Raw genomic sequence first — 21,011 nt, 5'->3', positions numbered from 1 at the left:
CAAAATACAAACTTATATTCAGTTTCTTTCACACTTAAGTGTTTTTCTGTGGTCTATTCCATGACTGAATTGACAGGAATTGTTGCATGAAAACACATATAATGTCACTGGAAAGAGAGATATCCAGGAAAAAAATTGGTGCTCAATAAATTCTGCTCTTCTGAAATTCAGTAGCACTGTAGACTAAATCTGTCGAATCATTTTTGAAGACAAACAGTTAGAAAGTTCCCATTCTGAAGTTCATAAATGTTAACAATGTCCTGGAGGGACTGCCACTGAAATAATTTTGAACTTGCTCCTTTAAGGAAGATGTCTCTATAAATGATTCCTGAGCTTTGTATTTGTTCAGCTAGGACTACTATCAAAAGCATTCTTCAGAAGCCTCAGACATTTACACCTAAAATGTCACCTGCAAATGAAAGCGTGATGTGTTTGCTGCATAAGGAAGGGACAAGTTTTCTGAGTAATATCTAAAGCTCTGTCACAGAAAAGCTTTCTGATCCTGGATCAAAAAACATACTTGGTTCAAATCTCTAATGTGCCCGCACAGCCAGTCAAGATGTTTTTACAGCCTCCTTTCCACATAAAACTTTTAGGTTGCTTGGGAAAAAAATGCTGTGGAAGTGCTATATTATTTGCTATATTGGCTATAATGAGTAACAGAAGAATAATAAGAAAGTAATTGCAGTGGTTTAAACTTTAAAGTAACTCTCAGGTCTCTGTCTGGCAGCAGAGTTGGGGAGAAGGGGGAACAGGTACTACTTATGGTATAGGAAGATGAAATTAGGCATTGTTTAAGTAAATAGGGCAAATACAAATAAATGGTATTGGATGGGCTGCATGAGGGAGCCGGCCAATGCCACTGAGAGGTTGCTTTCTATCATCTCGGAAAAGTGGCAATCAGGGGAAGTCCCCAATGGCTGAAAAAAGGCAAATGTTATGCCCATTTAAAAAAAAAAAAAAACAAAAAGCAGCAGGATCCAGAGACCTATAAGCCAGACAAACTAACCTCAGTTCCCAGGAACTTTATGGACTGGAGTAGTAGAGTAAAGGTGGGTGGAAAACTCACCAGACCACTGGGCTCAAAGGGTAGCCATCAAGAGTTTGAGGTCTAACTGGTGGCTGGTTATGAGTGGTGTCACCCTCAGGGGTCAATACCAGGCCAGTACCCTTTGCATCTTCAGAAACCACCCAGATGACAGGGATGGCCCACATCTTCATTAAATTTGTGGAAGGAGCAGTTGTGTGTGCTGGAAGGCAGAGCTACTGTTCAGAGAGCTCAAAATTCAGGAGTGGCCCGACAAGGACCTCAGAAAATTCAGCAAAGACAAAACCAAAGTTCTGTACTGGAATAGGACAACCCACTGGAACAGTACAGGCTGGAGGTGCGCTAGCAGGGTAGCAGCTCTGCAGAACAGGACCTGCAGGACCTGCTGCACAAGAGGCACCAGTGAAACCTCGTGGCAATGAAGGGAACGGATGGGCTACATCAGCAATAGGGTAGCCAACAGGTCCAAGGAAGTGGTTTTTTCTAAATATTGTATCTTCTTTTGGGACTCCAGTACAAGAACGGTGTGAACCATGTGGACAGAGAGGACTCAAACTTACATAATCACCCTGGCCGGATGATCAGCTTGTTCTCATCATTCTTTATCATTCCAATAGCAATTACATCAGCTGTGTTTTGTTGTAATTTTAAACTCGATTCCAAACCACCAGTGGAAACTCTGAATAGTTGAGGATGTACCAAGCCCTGAAGAATCCTATTAAAAACACTCATCATATGACTTCATATAGGAAACTACTTGGAGAGCTGCAAGCCAGATCTTAATCCTTTTAACCTGCGTCCCTCCCATCAAGAGCAGCTTATGCATGGTCTCTTGGAATGCTACTGAAAGGTTTATATTTTTTATTCAGTTTTCAATACTGATGCCATTACAGTTTGTTTTCCAGGAATGAAATCCACGAATCCACAGACATTTCTGCTGTTGTTTCTAACAGCTGTTCTGGATCATTACACATTTGGTGAGAAATCTCCCAACATTTCCAATGTGTCTTATTTTTCATACAGTCAAATTCTAAAAAGGTAAAAAAAAAAAAAAAAAAAAAGAGAAAATCACATTTAACTTTCACACTTTTCCATTGGCAAACACTTTCCACCTCCAACTTCCTTACAGAACACAAATTAGACACACACACACACGTGCCTTTTTTCTCTATTTACTTCATTATTTGCATGAGCTTCAGTGAAGTAGGGGACAGTTCTAGGAATAACGCTTAACTAACTTGTACTTCCAAACTGCATATTTAGCATGTTAACACTGAGGTCTCTGTGTTAATGTAGGACACTTGTTATTTTAGGATGAACAAATAGCAAATACTTCCATATGAAAAGAATATTCCCACCCACAGAAACAGAATTCAGCTTTCCTACGCAGCAAACAATAGAGAATTAATATGCCTCTCAGAGGCACAGCCAGAATAAAACCAACCACACCCCAAATCCAAATGAGATTCTCAGTTAGATATTTTCAGTGTTTCTTTTCTGAGACAGAGCGTATTCTCTTACTAACAAGGTGAGTGGCAGGAGCAAAATTATTGACGGTTTTTGAAATATTTAGAAATTTTGTGTGCCTACAGAAGAAAACTATTTATAACAGGGTCTTTTACACCAATCCACCTCATGTAATTTTTAGAAGAGTAAGCATCTAAAAGTAAGGAAAGAAATTCAACCTTACTGATATTTATGGAAGGAACAGTGACAAAATAAGAGAAAGAAGTCCACTAGCCAAAAAGTGCAAGAACCATTAGAATTTACGATTTTATTTGAAACACCTTAATTTAAGTTTTCATTACTAGATTAATGAGCTTGTTTAATATTTGTACAGTGTTGAATGCACTGGAACACTTTTACTTCTTCTAGGATTCTAAAAGCCAAACAGAATGTCAGTGTTTCAAACTAATTTATTGTAATATTCATATAAGATTATTTTAAACCTGCCTTGCCTAGTTTTTTGAAAGATAAATGTAAACGCTATGTAATATCAGCTGCTTAACCCATGTGCTGTAATTCTTAGCTTGTGATCACCAAGAAAACTTTGTCAAATAAACTGCATCACAGATACTGAAGAAAAGAGAATAACTAGAAATAAAATAAGAAATTCAAGCTGTTCAGCAATGTTTGATAGAGTTTTGCAAATATTTTTGGTTTCACAGTTCAAATTTCCTCTGGGATTGGCAAGTTAACAATAGTTCTATTTTTTTAATTGTAATCAGGATTACCTAAACATTGTACAAATCAGACAAAAGCTTTTGACATTCAAAAAGCTAGTCTGTTTGAAATGGGTGAGGCTTAAATGGGGAAGGAGGCATTTAATTATAGAAAATGCATGTAAGATTTACTGGCAGATTCACAGATTTTTTAAGGCCAGCAAGACCCATTACCATATAATCACACCTTCCGAATAACACATGGCAAAGAACCTCACCTTGTATCTGCTGCATCAAGCCCATTCCTCCTGATTGAATTACCCTTTACTTTTTGAAGGACAGCCAAGTCTTGTTTTACACATTCAAAACGATGGAGAATTCACCAAGTCTGCAAGGTGCTTCTGTAGCTCTCTAACCTTATTGGAAGGTGTTTGCTTTCTTCCACTTTGAATTTGTTTAGACTCAGATAGACCGAATTGCTAACAGACTATTTTTTAAAACAAGGGAGAAAGGCACTCTAATTAGACAAATCACTTCCCAGCCTAATATGTATGCTGTAGTTGAGTCATCACTTAATATAGTTTTGCATAAATGGAGAGAGATTTAAGGTCTCCTGTTTCTCACTGTAAGGTAGGATTTCTAGACTTTCAAGTCTTCCTGCAGTTCTTTTGTGATCTTGCTCTTACTAAAATGTCACTAATATTGAGTGAAGTAAAACCACTTAGTACTACCTGCTAGCAATTGCAGCATTCGCCCTTGATTGTGTCAACCTTTCTCTTCTTAGTACTTCTATCAGTCTCTAATAAAATACTCTTAAAACATATTACTGAAAAGTGGGAGTTCATAGTTAAGGTAGACTTCAGCAAGTTCATTCAGAAGTAGTCTTCAGTTTTCAAGTATTTGCTACAATCATGAATTATTTTGCCCCAAAGATGACACATTATTTTTGACTTGACATGACCACCCTGTGCCCTCACATTAGAAATGTACATGCTCTAATGAGAAAGCCCTCTTAAAACTACCAGTAAAATCTGCATTCAGGCACTGTGCCTAATCGCCCAACTCCATCCTTCTCTCCCACAGTACTATACCAGCTGAATATTTGCATGGTCTGTGTCTAATCTACGTGAAACAAAAAACCTTGCAATTCTGATGCTTCCTGTTAATTCTTAGAAGTAGCCCAATACTCCAATATGCCAAAACAAGACTCTAGCCCAAGCAGAACAAAGGTGGAAAGAATTCTATGTAAAGTATGGTCAAGCTTGTCTGGTAGTCAAATAGCACAACTAATAAGAAAACATACCATAATTTACAGACTAGTCCTTTCATTAAATGATTAGTCTCAAAGACCTTATTAACTTTATTAAAAGCAGAAAAAGGTCATATGAAAGGCTAATATAACTGAGATATTATGTTAAACTATGAGCCTTTTAAGGTATCCACCTTCATAAAAAGTTGCAGCATATTAAATTTGTTTAATTACTCTAGAGTAATTTCTAATTTCAAACGCCTATTTTATGGAACAATGATAAATTAGAGCATAGATGAATTATTTTACAGATTAATACACACAGTTCTTTCTGCGATCAAGATTTTAAATGCTTCTAATAGCTGTAGCACTTATAGTAGGTTCTTTAAGTGCCAAGCAATTATAATTGTTCTCTTAGCATACTGGTTTAATTTAATACCTCCCAAGTTGCAGAAAATTTGACTTCCTCAAGAACACACTCATTCACCATATTTCCTTTTGGAATGATAAAGTAAGATATTTAAAAGGAGAGGAATGACCTGGAAAAAGCAATACAATATTGCTAATTATCACACAACAGTGCTGGTATATCTCAGACTTACTGAGATCAAGACTCAGACAAGACATAGGTGTACACCATAAGCCCCTTACCACTCATTTCCACAAAAAAATAAATCAGGCCCATAGTGGCTGGTCTTGGTGGTGTGCTTCAACACTTGTCCAGAGCAGTGGGAACTCATGAAGTACAAAAATGTAGCACCTGTGGAGTAACTAAAATTATCTAAGTACTTATAATACTATGCATAAATCTGGTTCTGTGGGTAGTGTTCAGGAGTTTTGTCCAACTTTTTGCTCCATGAGTGAGCAGGAGACATTTCATTTATGTTAGTCACTTGATCAGATAACTGGAGCTCTCCACATGATAAACATCTCAGATCATGAATCACTTAAACACTACGTATTAAAGTGAGGAAGTTAAGTTTAATGTCTATTTTTAAGGAAACGTTTTTCTCTTTCCCTCATCCTGTATGAAGGTCTTTTGTCAAGTGCAACATCCCTCACCTGTGCACAATCAAGCCAAGGCTTTTCAGCGTTGGCCTATGAAGTCCTAGAGTATGTAAATCTGATTTTTCCTCTTTTTCTTTGCAGTTTTTATTCTTTTGGCAATAAAAAGAAGCTTAGAAAGTGGATCCAAAGAGTCTGCCCAAGTCTGTGGGCAGTATAAAACAGGTACACTGAGGGGCAGTGCTTCGTGCATCACAGTGGAGTATCACTTCCAAACAGTGATGTAGGTGAGAGTGAACACAGGTTATCTGCTTACAATTTGGGAAATAGGGAGTTTATCCAATTCGTCATGCCCAGCTGGCAACCTCAAGTCAGGGAGTTTTCCCATTACACCACTTTCTCAAACATGCCCCTGGCTGACATGGAGCAGAGGAGCAGGCTTGGCTTAAGCACGCCGGCAGGCTCACACTGGAGTTTGGTGCTACAAAGGATGGTGGGGACCGGGGGATGACAGGGCAGCATGCTCTAGAAAAGGGGTGGAACTGAAGGATTTAACCTCTTAGATAATAAGAAAGGAAATCGTGCATGTCAAAGTCTGTCTAAAGCCACAATACATCTTATTTTAGATGAAGCTAATAAAGAAGTACTATGAAGATATAAAAATGAGAGAAATGATATATGATACTACTTGTTTGCCACCTCCAAGAAAATGACTAATAGGTTGGGTTAGCAATGAATTTTTGATTTGAGAAGAAACATTAAAGTTAGATGAACTACTGGTTTATTAGTTTCTGGAAGAATAATTCCTCCTCTTGTGTAATGTAACAAAAAAGCGAGACACTGTCACTGTGGAGACAGAGAGACACAAACAACCATCAAGGTTCAGAGTGACATTGTAAAAAGGAGTTTTACCTTTAGGTCACTGGTTGAATTTTAAATAGAAGAGTTGCCACATGTCTTTGGGGAGTTGCTTGATGTCCTGGGTCAGCTCGATCTCAAATACAGCTCAGTTCCTAATAGACAAGTGTTCCCATCGTAAGCACTGCAGCGACAGATAACCTCCCTGATGGGCCTGGCAGCAAGGAGCATCCTTGAACCAGCTCTCCTGGGAACACTGTGTCACAACAGCCTTCCCTCTGCAAAAATAGGAGAGCACCTGTTTTCCTTGCCCGTAACACCTAAAGCTGAACTAATGTTCACTGGATACCATAATACAAATATAATCACGGCATTCCCCCTTCTCAGTTTCTGAAAGTTTGCAGGGAAGGCTGATGCAGCCCTGGTCCCATTACCTTAGGAACTATGGTCTAAATCATGTTCAAAGCATCCTTGTGATCATCAGATACCTTGCTTTTTCAACAAAAATACCTGAGCGCTGGTCTAGCAGGGCTTGTTTAATGTTTTTAACCCTTTCAGACACTGAAGAAGCCTGTTGTGAAAAAGCATGCAAAGAAACCAAACAAATAAACCCAACCAAACCATCTCCCCACCTATATTTGCAAATTCTGGCCAAACTTGATTAGGACTTAGTGTTGGAAAGGAGCACCTTTACATGCCACAATTTAGATGTATCCCTAACTAAAAATAAATACGTAACTGAATCCTTAAAAAGAAAGCTGAGGAAGATAATTGCATAATTAATAAAGGAGCAGTCTTAGGACCAATGGTCACCTCAAACTGTAAAACCACAGTGTAAAATAGGACACCACAAAAACCCCATTTCATTTGATTTATCCTTCATGAAAAAGCAAAACAAATGTTATACAAATATTTTCAGTAGCTGGAAACTGGCTATCACTAGAAAAACACAGCTACAGACATTCCTCATTGCTGGGCTGAACTGTTCTCAAAATAATCCTAATGTAAAGGCCACTGACAGAAATATTTCTAATATTCTGCAGTCACAAAGCATTGAACTGCTGTGTTTGGTGCAGATCACCTTGCTTGTGCTTTAGAAGTATTAGTTAAGCTTCAGCCTATGGTTTGAAAAGCACTCTGAACTCTCCTGGCCTCTCTCATCCTGAAATTTCAGAATAGCCACTGCTGTTTTCTTGCAAATATGTTTAAGTAACATTACAAATAACATTTCACTGCATGCCCATTAAAAATAAACATGCTGGAAATAGCAGAGAGTAAGGAGCCAGAGTCACTTCGCCTGTCTCAGAAGCAGCTATGAACAGGTCTGAAAAACACACGTACTGTTGCCCTCTGTGGATCTTTCAGACCAAAAGGAGCAGGAGGAGCAGAATTTTAATAGCATCTAAAAAGGTAAATCCCAGAATCTTTTTAACACTGAAAAGGAGAAAAAGTCTAGAGAAATTATGTCAGAAACCATGCTTACTGTTCAAGAACTACACTATATTTTCTCTCACTGTTGCTGAAACAAAGCCACCAAGTGTATTTTCAAGAAAATATTTAAATAAAATTGATGAAGTGTCAACACTTGACTGCTTGTTTAAATTGGACAAAATTATAAAAGCTGTTACAGTGTGTTCAATTTGTTCCCATGTTATTATATACCATAAGGGCTCATTCGAGCAGTGAGAATACTGCAGACAAGGCGTGAAGATTACAAGATGTCTTAGACTTCTCCCTGGTACAGTACGAAATACAATCTAAAGCAGCCGAAATTCTTTTAGTGGAGCTAATTCCTTCCCACTGGGGCTTCATGGGGGAAAAAAAGAATCACTGTTCCTTTATGCTGCAAGAACACTTTGTTATTTGCTTAATGAGAAGTTAAATGAATCAAAGCTTCAGACAGCAAAAAAACCCCACCATCAATTAATGTGCCAAATTTTTAATAGGAAAGCAAATCAGATTTATTTAAAAACTGAGGTCTCAGTTCTGGTGTATTTATGTTTTCCCAAGGTTGAGCTTATAGTTTATGATATTTTTCATAGTTTATGCTTTCTGAGGAATACAGATGACTGTGGGAGAGGGCTCCCATTTCTGCCCTGCTCAGTGTACTTTACACATGTAGCCCAGGTGACCAATCAAGATGACCGTGGCAATTGTAGCTGTTTATGCTCCAGGTGCACCTCAGCTGATGAAAAGTCGTGTAGAAGAGCTCAATACACACTGCCATCAAAAGCACCATTCACATTATCAACTGAAAACCAGGCATTTGAATGTTATTTTTTTCTCTCTTCTTCCATAATCTGTTGCACTTAGATGGGAAGCACAATGCAAGTCCCTGAGGACCATCTGTAATGCTCCTAACACCTTACCTAGGAAAAAATTCTGAAACACTTGCATTTTCTAAACACAGGCTGAGTGGTGAGTTCTCATACTCCAGCTACAACACAGACATGCTGGTCTGAAATTCTGGACCAGACGTCTTTGCATGGGTGCTTGCAGGCTGTGGAGGACGATGCATGGCTACAGCCTCTCAGCAGTGCTTACGGTCTCTCAACTCAGCACGTGGTCCTAACACTCAGGTAAGATGCACCCGCAGAGACTAGGAACGCGAGTGCACACCAATGTCACAGCTGTATGATGTTGCTCCAAACAGGTTTCACCTCACCTGGAAAGCAGCACACCAGCTGAAGATGAATCCCTAGCTGTTTAACAATATCCATTCATCCATACTTCTTGCCCAGCATACCTATTTTGCTTTGAAAATTAGACATCCATACATTTATTGAAGCAGTCAACTTTATGGTATCTTTGTACATCCCAGGTGAGTGACAAGTAAAGTGTTCTGACCATAAATAAGAAGCATATATTCCATGACCCACTGCATCTTCCACAAGACCAGGTAAAAAACAAGGCAGTTAATAAAATATTAAGAGATTCTAAGCATATAGTAGCTACTAGTAAAACTAGCATGAGAAATGCGCCAGCCTACTTCAGTCATAAAACACCGGAGAAAAAGAACCTTAAAATTTTAAAACCAATCATAATTTTTTAAATATCAGTGTTATGAAACTTTTCTTTCTACTATTATTCAAGTGTGGAAACTACCATGGAAATTCACTAAAGCTTCACCCAGGCTGGCCTCTAATTGGGACTCTTGTCCCCCGTAAGCCCCCATGCTAGTGTGGGGCCTCCTGCATGGGGGAGCTGCCAGCGGTGGATCTCTCTCACAGCTTGCAAGCCTCTTTGCCAACAAGCTGCTCCTCACTGGGACCCAGATATAATACTCCAAAGAAACCCCTAAACCACTTCAGACTTAGAAGAATTTTACCTTTAGCACACCTTAATGCCCCATAACCTTTTAAATGCCACATCTCACAAACATTGTTTCTTCAGCATATAAAACAGGGAGAAAAAGCCCTGTATTTCAAAGTCAAAATAATAATAATAATAGAAAAATTATTTGTTCTGCATTGGAGAATTCCCCTCTGCCTTAGTTTACTATTTATAAACCACCAGTCTGGGATTAATTATTAAAATCCTTAAAGCCGAAAAGAAGATTTTAGTCATGTTACGCTACGTATAATCTATACCATTATTAAACTGTAGCTCATATGCACTTTATGTCCTATTTCTCTTGGTCACCTTTTAACATTTCCACATTTTACCTACAGTAAATTTTACTCCTTGAGAGAAAACATTTCTCACTATTTTCAAAACACCAGACCACCCATCTGACGTGCCACTGCACGGGAGGAGTGATGTCACCTGTAAAGCATGCTCACCGGGCACCCCGTCTCTCATCCAGTAATCGATGTCTGTTCCATCTGCGTTGTCATAAACATCCGTAACATTGATGGGCTGCAGCAGAGTCATGACCTCTTTCACGATGTCCCGAGCTTTAGCATTGCCAGTAAAACCCAGCCCAGATGGCTGGAAGGTGCCCTCATCAGACTCCATGACGATATCGAAGTTGGAGATATTTTCCTAAACATGTAAGTAAAGAAGATACTGGTTTATGACTGCTATTTTAACTGGCACCAGATACTGGATTCTAGATGTCAGCGTGAGCATACCATAGCAAATTTGTTCAAGAAGCAGAGAAATGCTTCCTGTGATCATGTGTATATAAGCATAAATGTAGGGACCTAATCTTTCTGTATGAAAACGCTGAAACAGTTCAAGTTCAGTTCTGAGGTATCAATATCCTGTAGGAGCCACAACATGACTGGCCTGCTGTCCCCAAATATTTGCTTTAAGAATTCTGAAGTGCCACCTAGAAAGGTAAGCCATTACCACCATACTTCAGTTCTCACTTGCAGCTCTCACTTCTCAGACCTGAAACTCAGAAATTCTGTTGCAGCGGGGAGGGTACGCAGTCTGGTTGCCTTTAAAAGTAGATGCATTCAAAGCTTATTTAGACTGTGAAGGACATCCCATTTAAAAAAAAAGAACAAAAAACCCAGCTGCTGCTTCTTCAGAAACACAATATTTTCAATATAGCATGTAGTCAATTCTGACTTTGGTTGGAGTACTGAAATGCCAAGGTTCCTTCTGACCTGAAGGAATAATGTCTGTTTTAAGGGAAGTTTGTGCTTGCAAGGTAAGTCCTTACAGGAAACGTGGAATTTTAAGATTTTTTGTGCAAATGGTATAATAACATTTGCTTTTTGTGTGCACTCAGAAGTTTCTTTTTAGCTAAAAGAACAAAAATTAGCATCCAGAGCCATTTATTTGCTTCCCATACACTCAGAATGCTCAGTCACAAAAGTTTAATTGGAATAAAATACTTAGGGACTTTACATGAAGGAAGGTTTCAATCTTTTTGTGAGGCATGTAACTTTTTTTTTTCAAAATAAAACAGTTTATGGCCAGGTCAGGCAGAAAAAAGCTATACTTCAGACTATCTTGAATGTGACTAAGAGAACTTACTGCAGGTTTTACTCCTATGCCCAGATTTCATTCCAGAATTTTATGGCTGTCATGGGTTATTACAAGAAAATTGTTACAAGAGATATGTGATAGCGGTGAGTAACAGATCCATGTCATTAACAGCTTACATACGCCTACAATTCCGTAAAGTATTCTTTCACATTTTTCTGGATATAAAACCAAATATGAACTACAGGTGGCTGTGAATGTGATATTCACATAAGTTTTCAGAAATTCTTTATAGAATTTACCAAGAACTGCATTTTATATTCTACTTTCCCAAAACTTTTCTCTTTTGAGTGAAACAAGTTCTGACATAGCAAACGTATTCATTTCTGAGAAATACACCCAGTGGTTAAAAAAAATCATAAAAAATCTTTGCATATGATGAAGTAACTGTAAATGTTATAGTACCTTAAAATAACCGATCTACCTATCCACCCATGCAACTACTGGAAATCAAGGTGGAAATACCCAACATTGTCACCAAACTGGCAATCACTATTTTTATACAAGGAAAAAAATCTTCAGTTTATAAAAGATTAAATGTAAAGAATTAGGATACATGTGGTGTCTAGGCCTATCAAATGCAGTATTACAGGTCATGAGCCTCAACATGAGATCATGATTCACAGACCCTCTGAACACAGTGGGAGAGAAGCAGGGCAAGAAAAGCACACTGCATGGTAAAAGGGACCAATGATGCTCCAAAGTCACAGGTACAACAGAAAGAATGTCTCAAAATGTAAATCTTCTTTATATCACAAGCCCAAGGAGCAAGACTTAGGGAAGACAATACACATTTCAGTGTGCTGGTTAATTGCCAACAAAAGCTAACTTAATTATAGTGAGCTCTGTATAAATACCATGATAGAAATCATTCAGAACGGACTCTTTGGCTGAGTCTTCAAAGCAGGACTTCTGCTCATTTTTAGAGAAGCTGCAATGAGTAGGAGCAATAAGGCAAGTGGAAGGGACTATTCGGGGCAGCGAGGTGAGGAGAAGAGCGAGCATGGGAACAGTGCAGACACTGAGAAGAAATCTCACCTACCACTCCAAAGAACAGAATTCCTAAGTTCCAAAACTTCATAAACCACTAGTATAGCAGCATTACTGCAGTCTTCAGTTGTGTTTTTTCATATAAACGTTTGCATGTGTTTTTAATATGAAGCTGAGAAAACAAACCACCCACAATACATTACACCATATCCTTGCTCTGTAAGAAAGCTGTTCAGTTCTTAGAACGTGCTGGCGTGGCATGAAAACAGGACACCCTGGGGAGAGAAACTAGACTCATTGGAGGACAAAAAAGAAACAGGTCACAACTACTTGAAGTACTATGTGTCCCTGAGAAAGTTTTTTCCCTATTTTGTCCACTAGAAGATAGGCTTAATTACAAAACTATTCACTGTGGAGTTCAAAAGTTGCAATCTTAAAAAAAAGGGGGTTAGTTTGGTTTCACCATACCCACTTTTCTACACATATATTGGTGTTTCTACTTATACAGAAAGAAATATGTGCTGGAAAAATGCTATAAGGAAGATGCTCTGTTGTCCTTTGCCCTCTACGGTGCAGGGTTAACTGCCACTTAGCAAAGCAGGGTGAGACTGTACATTGCTCCCTTGACTAATTTAAGGGAACAGCATAAGAAAGCGGTAAGATTTTATAAAATAACTGCAGGCTCAGCTGTTTCCTTCATTTTTGCTCATAGGGAAGGTATCATTTAAATGAGCATTTTAAACTCAGTACGCAATTTTTTCAGAAAGTAATCCCATTTGCTGCATCTTGATACTGTGCCACTTCTCTTAGCACATACCAGAAAATTAAATTTTCTTGGGTGTAACCTGCTGCCTAATTCTCTGAACATCAAAATAGACTTTTATCCTTTATCTTCCTATGACTTGGTCACAGAAGAGGTCACCTCTCTTTAACTTACCATGTTTAGCTCTTACTGATTTTTAAATGAAACATAGGCATGATCCTTGCCAATACTTCTCCTATTTTTAATTTCTTTATTTTAATTCCTTTTATTTCTGTTTTCTCTATAAACAATCTGTTTTTATCTCTGCTAAGCAGAACTTTAAAAAAAGTGCTTCTCATCTCTAAGGCAAACACTTGAAAACATGTAATTACAGTCACATCTTTTCAATTAAGAAAACAAACCCTTGTCATATGCATGACTGGTACTTCTATTGGTAGGAAACGTGTCCCATCTAGCATAGACACTGGCAATCCCAAGCAGGTATACCTTACAGGTATCTACTTATTCAGTCAAAATCCCAATTCTTAATTTTCACCAAATGTTAAACTAGGCTCTAACATCTCATGACTAATCTACCAAGTCACTGATGGCAATTCCTCTTACCCAGCTAAAGCAGTGAGATACCTGAAAGGATAAGGGAGGGAACAGCTGTCCCAAAAGCCTTTAGTAATTTGGGGCTATTTAAAATAGAGTGTTATTACTTGTCCAATAGCTCACTTACTGATTTGCTTTTCCATTCCACTGAGAAAAATCACCACCTTACAGGGAAAATACTGAAGTCTGTAATGGCAAAGCACTGTCTTTGACTAATGGTTAATTTGTTCCAGTAATAAGGGACATCAGTTAATCCGACAGTGCATTTTCAGCTTTCTGTTATTGATTTACACTTAACTTTAGGAAACAGCAACACTTGTATTCTTGTATTCCAGTATTTGACTCAGAGCAGTTGGGATCCAAGTATAGCATGGCGACAACTGTGTTGCAGAACTTACGGTGAAATGACGGTCATCCCACTTGAAGTACTAAAAGTGTGTTTAAATCAAAGCCCAGCTTTGTTAGGCTGGCAACTAAGACTACAGATACCACAAGAGAAAACACCAGAAAACACCTAAGTGCATGTGACAGCTGGAAAAGAAAAAAACAAAATAAATAATACCCTCTAAGTATTTAATAATATATAAACATGGTGTAGTATAATTTTGAGTTGCTGTTTAGGATCAAGATTATTTAATGAAGCAAACCAGCATAAATGGAAACCAGAGAAAAAACACCAGAACAGCTGTTAGGAAGCAGAGATGTGCCAGCATCAAGGCATAATAACCCAGCCACAAGTGTGATCATACCACTCACACTCTTTTTGAATGAAGACAGGGAAAATCAGCAACACTGTGAGTTATAAATTTTTGTAAATTACCCCATCATTATATGGGAGAAAGCTGCTGTAAAGCTGAAGATTGGCACAATCTTTGATAGATGACAAGGTATGAATAAGGCTCATACTTTTGTTAAAAGATGAAATATTTTTCTGCCACATTTTGTGGGAAAGCAATCTGTAAGAAAGTCCACAGATTTTATGGCTTGTTCTCTATCAGAGTTACGGAGTTCTGACCTCCAAGAAGCCAAGGACAAAAGTCCTAGTAACTTCAACAGCCCTGGAGCAGGATTTGGTCATGTACCTATTAGCATTTCACTTACTAAAAACATACTACTAGCATGTCTTGCCTTGTACAATACCACTACTGTTTCCTCTGCAACCACTTGCCAGCACTCACAGAGATGACCATTCAGTATTGTAAGTTCTCTGGGATGATAGACAAGAAAAAGCAGACAGCTCTGAAGACAGCAGCAGGCTAAGTAAGGTATGCATCAGATTACCTGAAGCCTTGTCTTGGGAGGTTTTTCCTTTGACAAAGAGGTATATCAAAAAGAAGCACTCTTCCTGGAAAACGTTCCATAACTTAAGCCCTTTTACTGCTCAAATACAAGGGTATCAAAACACTGTCTATGATTCTGAATGACTGTCCCACCACTGTCCTTTTTTTGAAAGGTTTTAGGTTTTCATTTGAAAATAGGCAACACTGCCAAAATTAAAAATTGTGATTTCATGTCTTTCAACCAAAGATGATTTTTACTCTTTCAGTAAGCAAATGAGTACTTTTGTAACTTTCAATAAAAGATAGATGAAAATAAATTGGCAACACCTTAGAAATTATCACAGCACACACATTGTTAATATTTGCTGCTTTTATGCAGAATGCTTTTAGGTTCTCATCTGGGTAAGAGGTGAAATGTTTAGATTAAAAGAAGTCAATGAGGAGAAAGTTCATCATGGTGAGTCAACAAGAGGCAACAATTTTCTGTGTCTTGCACAGCTGTGGGGAGTTGGGATAGAAGGTGCCCAGCTTTCTTACAGCAGAACATCCCAAAACACCAAGGACCTGTGGTTGGGTGAATCTGCCTGGAGTATGAAAGCAGAGCAGATATCCTCAGAAGATGTCTCCACCAGTGCACGTTTCAGACAGCAGCTCTGCTACTCACATGAGGGAAAGGGAGGAAAGATGCAAAGACAAAATTTCTCCTAACGCTAGATGTGCATGAAATTTGCCCCCATGGAACGAAGACTAGGTGGCCAGGAGACACACTGTCATGACTGATTCTGGGTCTTCTCTGCTTCAGACAGGGTAAGGAATCAACCCATTCTTCTGTTTTAGCAAAATCTCGCTTTCTCTGCAGCTTTCACTAGGAATGTGACACTTCAATATTAAGAATTATGCGTTCTTACTGACCTAGAATCCATATAAAACATAATTGTATAATTATGCTTAGCTTTACTGTGCTTGATACAATCGAGGGTGCTACTGCTTGTTAACTGTGATTCTGGAGAATACATTGCAATTACTTTCTTTTTGTAGTTTTCTAACTGAACATTTCTCTCTTTATGCATTTCTTTCATTTCTCAATGAAAGGGATCAACAGGACAGCAGTGGTCAAAACAACCAGCAGAAATCTTACAGAACTTTTGATTACAGAGAATATTTCCTGAGAACAGTCAATAGGCAAATGGTCAACATATTTCACCGGGATAAAAGAACCCACATTAAAGTCCTTGATACGTTTGGTTCAAATCAGACACAAATCCATGTCTCACATTTCACCAGAGTACTTGGTACCTTGGGAAACAAACAGGATTTAGAAATACACTAGTTTTCTGAAAACTCTGGTTTTGAGGAGCCAATATTTTCTGGGGAAGAATCATTTCACCTGAAAGCAACAGGAAATTTTTTGGATATTTGCTTCTTAGGGAAAGTAACTCATTAGCAAATCACAGTAGAAACCTCATAGGAGCATCAACAAAGAGTACTTAAGTCAGCAACAACAAGATACCAGCATTTCAGAAAGTCCTGTTTCCATGCAGACCCAGTTTGGGCAAAATATCAAATCTTCTTGGTAATAGACACAAAAAGGAAACCATAGTAAACACTGGTGATTGATATTTTTCATGAAGTTAAACCTTTACTAAAAAGTTAAAACAGTGTATGGTGTTTGCACCAGAAATTTAGGTAAGTACTGTAAACATCATTAAGATAGGAATAAAAGCGTGCAGAAATATTTTAAGAATGCTTTCTCTAACGTGGTTTGAGAAATTCATAACACATTAATGCCTCCAACGATCACAACAGAGTTACTAAAGTAAATTTGAATGTGGCCTAGGATCTCTTAGTCTTCTAATTACAAAATGTATTTGCTTTCCCAGGAGATTGTATGCAATACTTCTATTCCAAAATAAATATTATCAGCCATTCATAGTCCCTTAATTCAGCTGGGTAAATAACTGTAACCTTGTCTTCATGGTACACAGATCTTTCACAGAAACTAGTCTGAAGCAACGAAAAGGAGGCCAGACACTTCATTACATATGCTTCTTTCTCCTCTCATGAAGATAGCCTAACAGTAAACATATAAAAAAATTAAAAACCCTACTGGAGGGCACTCAGGTAACATTGTTAAAGGTTGTAGGAGAATCTGTACTGACTAGCTGCAACATGAGGTCCTCCAGAATTACTAAACCATGTTCCTCCTGCTTCTTCCATTCAACTTGGAAAGGAAAGCAGCAGTTGCAATGTTTCACATTTTTGAAGTTATTTAGTGTATTGTCTGTAAGTAAGAACCCTACTCAGCAACTGGGCCACACAACACCTAGCACTGGGCAAAGACTTCACATGTAGTGTCAAACTCCAAGATCTGGCGCCCGATTTACATTTAGATCCTTTAATTTCATTACCCTTGTCATGGTTTAACCCCAGCCAGCAACTAAGCACCATGCATCTGCTCACTCACTCCCCCCACACCCAGTGGGATGGGGGAGAAAATCAGGAAAAGAAGTAAAACTCATGGGTTGAGATAAGAATGGTTTAATAGAACAGAAAAGAAGAACCTAATAATGATAATGATAACACTAATAAAGTGACAGCAGTAATGATAAAAGGATTGGAATGTACAAATGATGCACAGTGCAATTGCTCACCACCTGCCAATCGATGCCTAGTTAGTCCCCGAGCAGTGATCCCCCCTGCCCCCACCCCCCCAGTTTATATACTAGATGGGACGTCCCATGGTATGGAATACACTGTTGGCCACTTTGGGTCAGGTGCCCTGGCTGGGCATGAGAAGCTGAAAAATCCTTGACTATAGTCTAAACACTACTGAGCAACAACTGAAAACATCAGTGTTATCAACATTCTTCACATACTGAACTCAAAACATAGCACTGTACCAGCTACTAGGAAGACAGTTAACTACATCCCAGCTGAAACCAGGACAGAGGCATTTCCCCCATGGTCAAAACTGAGCAGGCGCTCTGCAATGTACTGGTGGGTGGCAGGTACCCCTGCACTAATGGGGGCACTGAAACTGCTGGACGATACTCGGCTTTCAACTCTTGGAAGTGTCTTAGAAAAATCATACAAAGGAAACAAAGGATGAGGACCATGAGATGCTCTCCAGAAAAATATTTGATAAAATGAAAGCACAGTTGCATGGGTAATCTGTGTGTCTGCGTTATTGTGACTGCAGTTGGGCAAATATGCTATTCCTAAACATCTATTTACTGGATGCTATCAGAAACAGGAGACAGCCCTAGACTGAGCTTTTGGTCAACCCAATATGGCAGCTCTTACATTCTCATAAAGCTCTGAACAATCAATATACCCTATCACTAGTTTTAATAATCAGAAACTATAATATTGGGCTCTACAGAAATACTTGAGTGATACAAATAATGTTATTATGCAGGGATATGAGTTCATTATTGGCACCATAGTAAAGCCACTATGCTGCTGCTCTCTCAGTTATTTCTGCAGTAACTTAGCCACTTTCTAGCAGTGGCAACCTATAATGACGGATGAGGAAGAAAGACCTGAAATTAAACTGAAAGAAATAATAAATAAGCTACAAAAGTAAAAGTATTTGTACTTGTCCAGTACTATATTGTCTTCATTTCTTCTCCCTTGCCACATTTCCAATGACAAGAGGAGGTAATTTACCATGTCAAGGAGAACCATGTTTGCCTGTGCTGAATTACTGCATTCATATTTCTACTTGTTTGTAGCGAACTGAAGCCATAATAAGCCCAGCTATGTAGATGAGTCATACAAGCCATCTTTCATTTAACAAGGCATCTTTAAATACCACTCTTAGTTAACTTGTACTCATTACCATCAGCAAGCAATGTTTGTGCCATACTATCCTAATTGCCAGAAATTTGTGCAAGTAAATCATTAAAAGGTTAAGTTATTTTTCATACTAAATATAATGTAAAGTATTAATCTGCTTTATTTTGTTATTATGAGTAATGTAATGTCCTATAGTCATATTAATTTATAATTATGCCAGATCACATGGCAGGGGGGAAACAAGAACAACAAACAACAGACGGATGTCATTTCTGCTTAAATTCTCCCTGTAAATTACAAACTCTTTTTAAGTTAGACTGGGCTTTCTTGACAGAGCACAACATCCAGATGGAATCGCATCAGCAGAACAAAAATTGAGACACATCTTTGTCTCAATTTTTTTAAAAGCAAAGTAACCAAATGTCTTTCAATCAACACCCAGCCTGCTTTATATTTCCCTGTTTGATCCTTAAGCCTGCTTTTTGATATTACTTCTGAATATAAATCCCAGAGACAACAGTGAAATGCAGACATTTTGGCAAAAGATGAGACGTGCGTGAGACAATTTCATGTGTTACTGACAACGTCACCATAGGATGGAGCCTATTGTCCAACATGGAAATCTAAAGAGGTGATGATACATTTCTCATGAGTGGAGTGCACTAGGCACAGAGCATCCCTCCAGCTCTTCCAAAATGCACTTTTGTACACGAGAAGCCTCTCTTTCCTGTGCTACGTATTCCAGAACATTTCATTCTAGTTTAATCCTGCTGAACACCAGAGTACCAGTGGTAAATCCAGAGGCCTTAATACATACTAAACCACAGCCTGTCAACTCCCTGAAGCTGAGAAAGCAAGCTCTTAGGTACCTCTTCGAAATGAGAAAGCTGAGCTATCCCTATAATTTGGAGATATAAGGAGGAACTACATTATATATAGGTAGTTACATACACTTCTTCGTAATGTTGAACAAGTTAGTGGGAAATAATTCACTGTTCATCAATTAGCCAGAAAACCATAACCACAGTAATGCTATCTCTGACAACCCTACTGCAGATGCAAATTGATTTAGTTTTGTTCATCACAATGAACTTGATTCAAAGTGAAATTTCCATTTATTTGTTCTGATAGGTTGCTTACCATTAAAAACATACTTTTAGGAATTGCTTGTAAGCATGCTTTCATACTATTGTACAGCAGGTGACTTCCTAAACACAACTGCATTCATCTTGTCTCTGCCTTGGATATATTAACCATTGCTGAGAGTAATACTACTAAATTAGGGAAAAGAATAAAAGATAACTACTTTAGCTTAGTTATATGGGCACAGCATAATTTTTCTCGGAAAAAACCCACACACATATTCCAAAGACTTATCTCCAAAAATAGTTTTATGCAACTGCCCTTTATGTCATGATGTACTTTGAAAAGGCAGTTGTTGGCAGGAGAGACAGATGTGACAATACACAGTATTTTTATCCTGATAACCAGTCATAGACTTTGTGTGTTCCTTGCCTCATCAGAAATCAACCATTTAAAATGTTCCAGATCCCATAAAACTAATGATTGGCAAAGAGTATTTTAGATTACACACTATTAAGATAAGATAGCAAAGATTTTTCTTTGTATTATTTTATGTTTTACATTGTAAAATATTATGGGAAAATGCAACCAAGCAGAAATATATAAGGCAAACAAAATTTATTTATATTGCCAACACATGTAGACCATTATTCATTCTCAGAAAGTTAGCTATGTTTGGAAGCTATGGCAGATATCATCATGAAATATCTGTTTCAGAACAGTTTTGTGACAAAGTATCTTAGGTCAAGCAGAACATGTATATGTGTGGTTGCATCACTTTCTGTTAAATGTAAAATGAAGTTCATATTTATGATTAAAACCAGAAAATATACTTTCAGGCAGAACTGGAATCCCTACTTTCGGTTAGATATTAAGCTGAACATTTTGACAAAAATAATATGCAAGTCACAAGACTAGGGAGAAAAGTGCTGTCAAACAAATCATTTGAAGACATCATTTACCTTGTGCAACTGATAGTATTGCTTGGCACCTATTCCTCCTTGCTCTTCTGCTGTCCATAGCACCAAGCGCAGAGTCCTTTTTGGGCGAAGTCCTAAAACATAATTTTAAAAATTGTTTTTAGTACTAAATAGCCATATATTTGAGCATTTTTTTGCATTGGTCTCCACTCTCCAATGCATGAAAAGCTTGGGTTTCCATTCAGTCAACTCTACCTTCACCAAACGCAACCTATTTCAAGTGTGGGTTCTGTTGTCAAGAATACTTTTTGCTTGTTTGTGGG

General features: G+C 38.2%; 1 protein-coding gene across 6 annotated transcripts in view; it reads right to left on the bottom strand.

Moving 5' to 3' along the window:
* CPQ (carboxypeptidase Q) overlaps positions 1–21,011 on the bottom strand; it is a 165,815-nt gene that overhangs the window by 21,882 nt on the left and 122,922 nt on the right. For 4 of the 6 annotated variants that reach the window (XM_069779730.1, XM_069779733.1, XM_069779735.1 and 1 more), the window contains 2 exons: positions 20,731–20,822; positions 10,105–10,306 (listed from right to left, as the gene is read on the bottom strand). In XM_069779730.1, coding sequence (XP_069635831.1) covers positions 10,105–10,306; positions 20,731–20,822 — 294 coding nt within the window. Of the gene's footprint in view, positions 1–6,376; positions 6,601–10,087; positions 10,307–20,730; positions 20,823–21,011 lie in introns of all 6 variants that reach the window. The other 2 variants (XR_011324087.1, XM_069779732.1) reach the window with 2 other exon arrangements.

The sequence above is a fragment of the Haliaeetus albicilla genome, chromosome 3, assembly GCF_947461875.1.
Source record: "Haliaeetus albicilla chromosome 3, bHalAlb1.1, whole genome shotgun sequence".
NCBI lineage: Eukaryota > Metazoa > Chordata > Aves > Accipitriformes > Accipitridae > Haliaeetus > Haliaeetus albicilla.
Note: the sequence above shows the minus strand (reverse complement) of the source record. Positions and strands in the feature narration are given on the sequence as shown.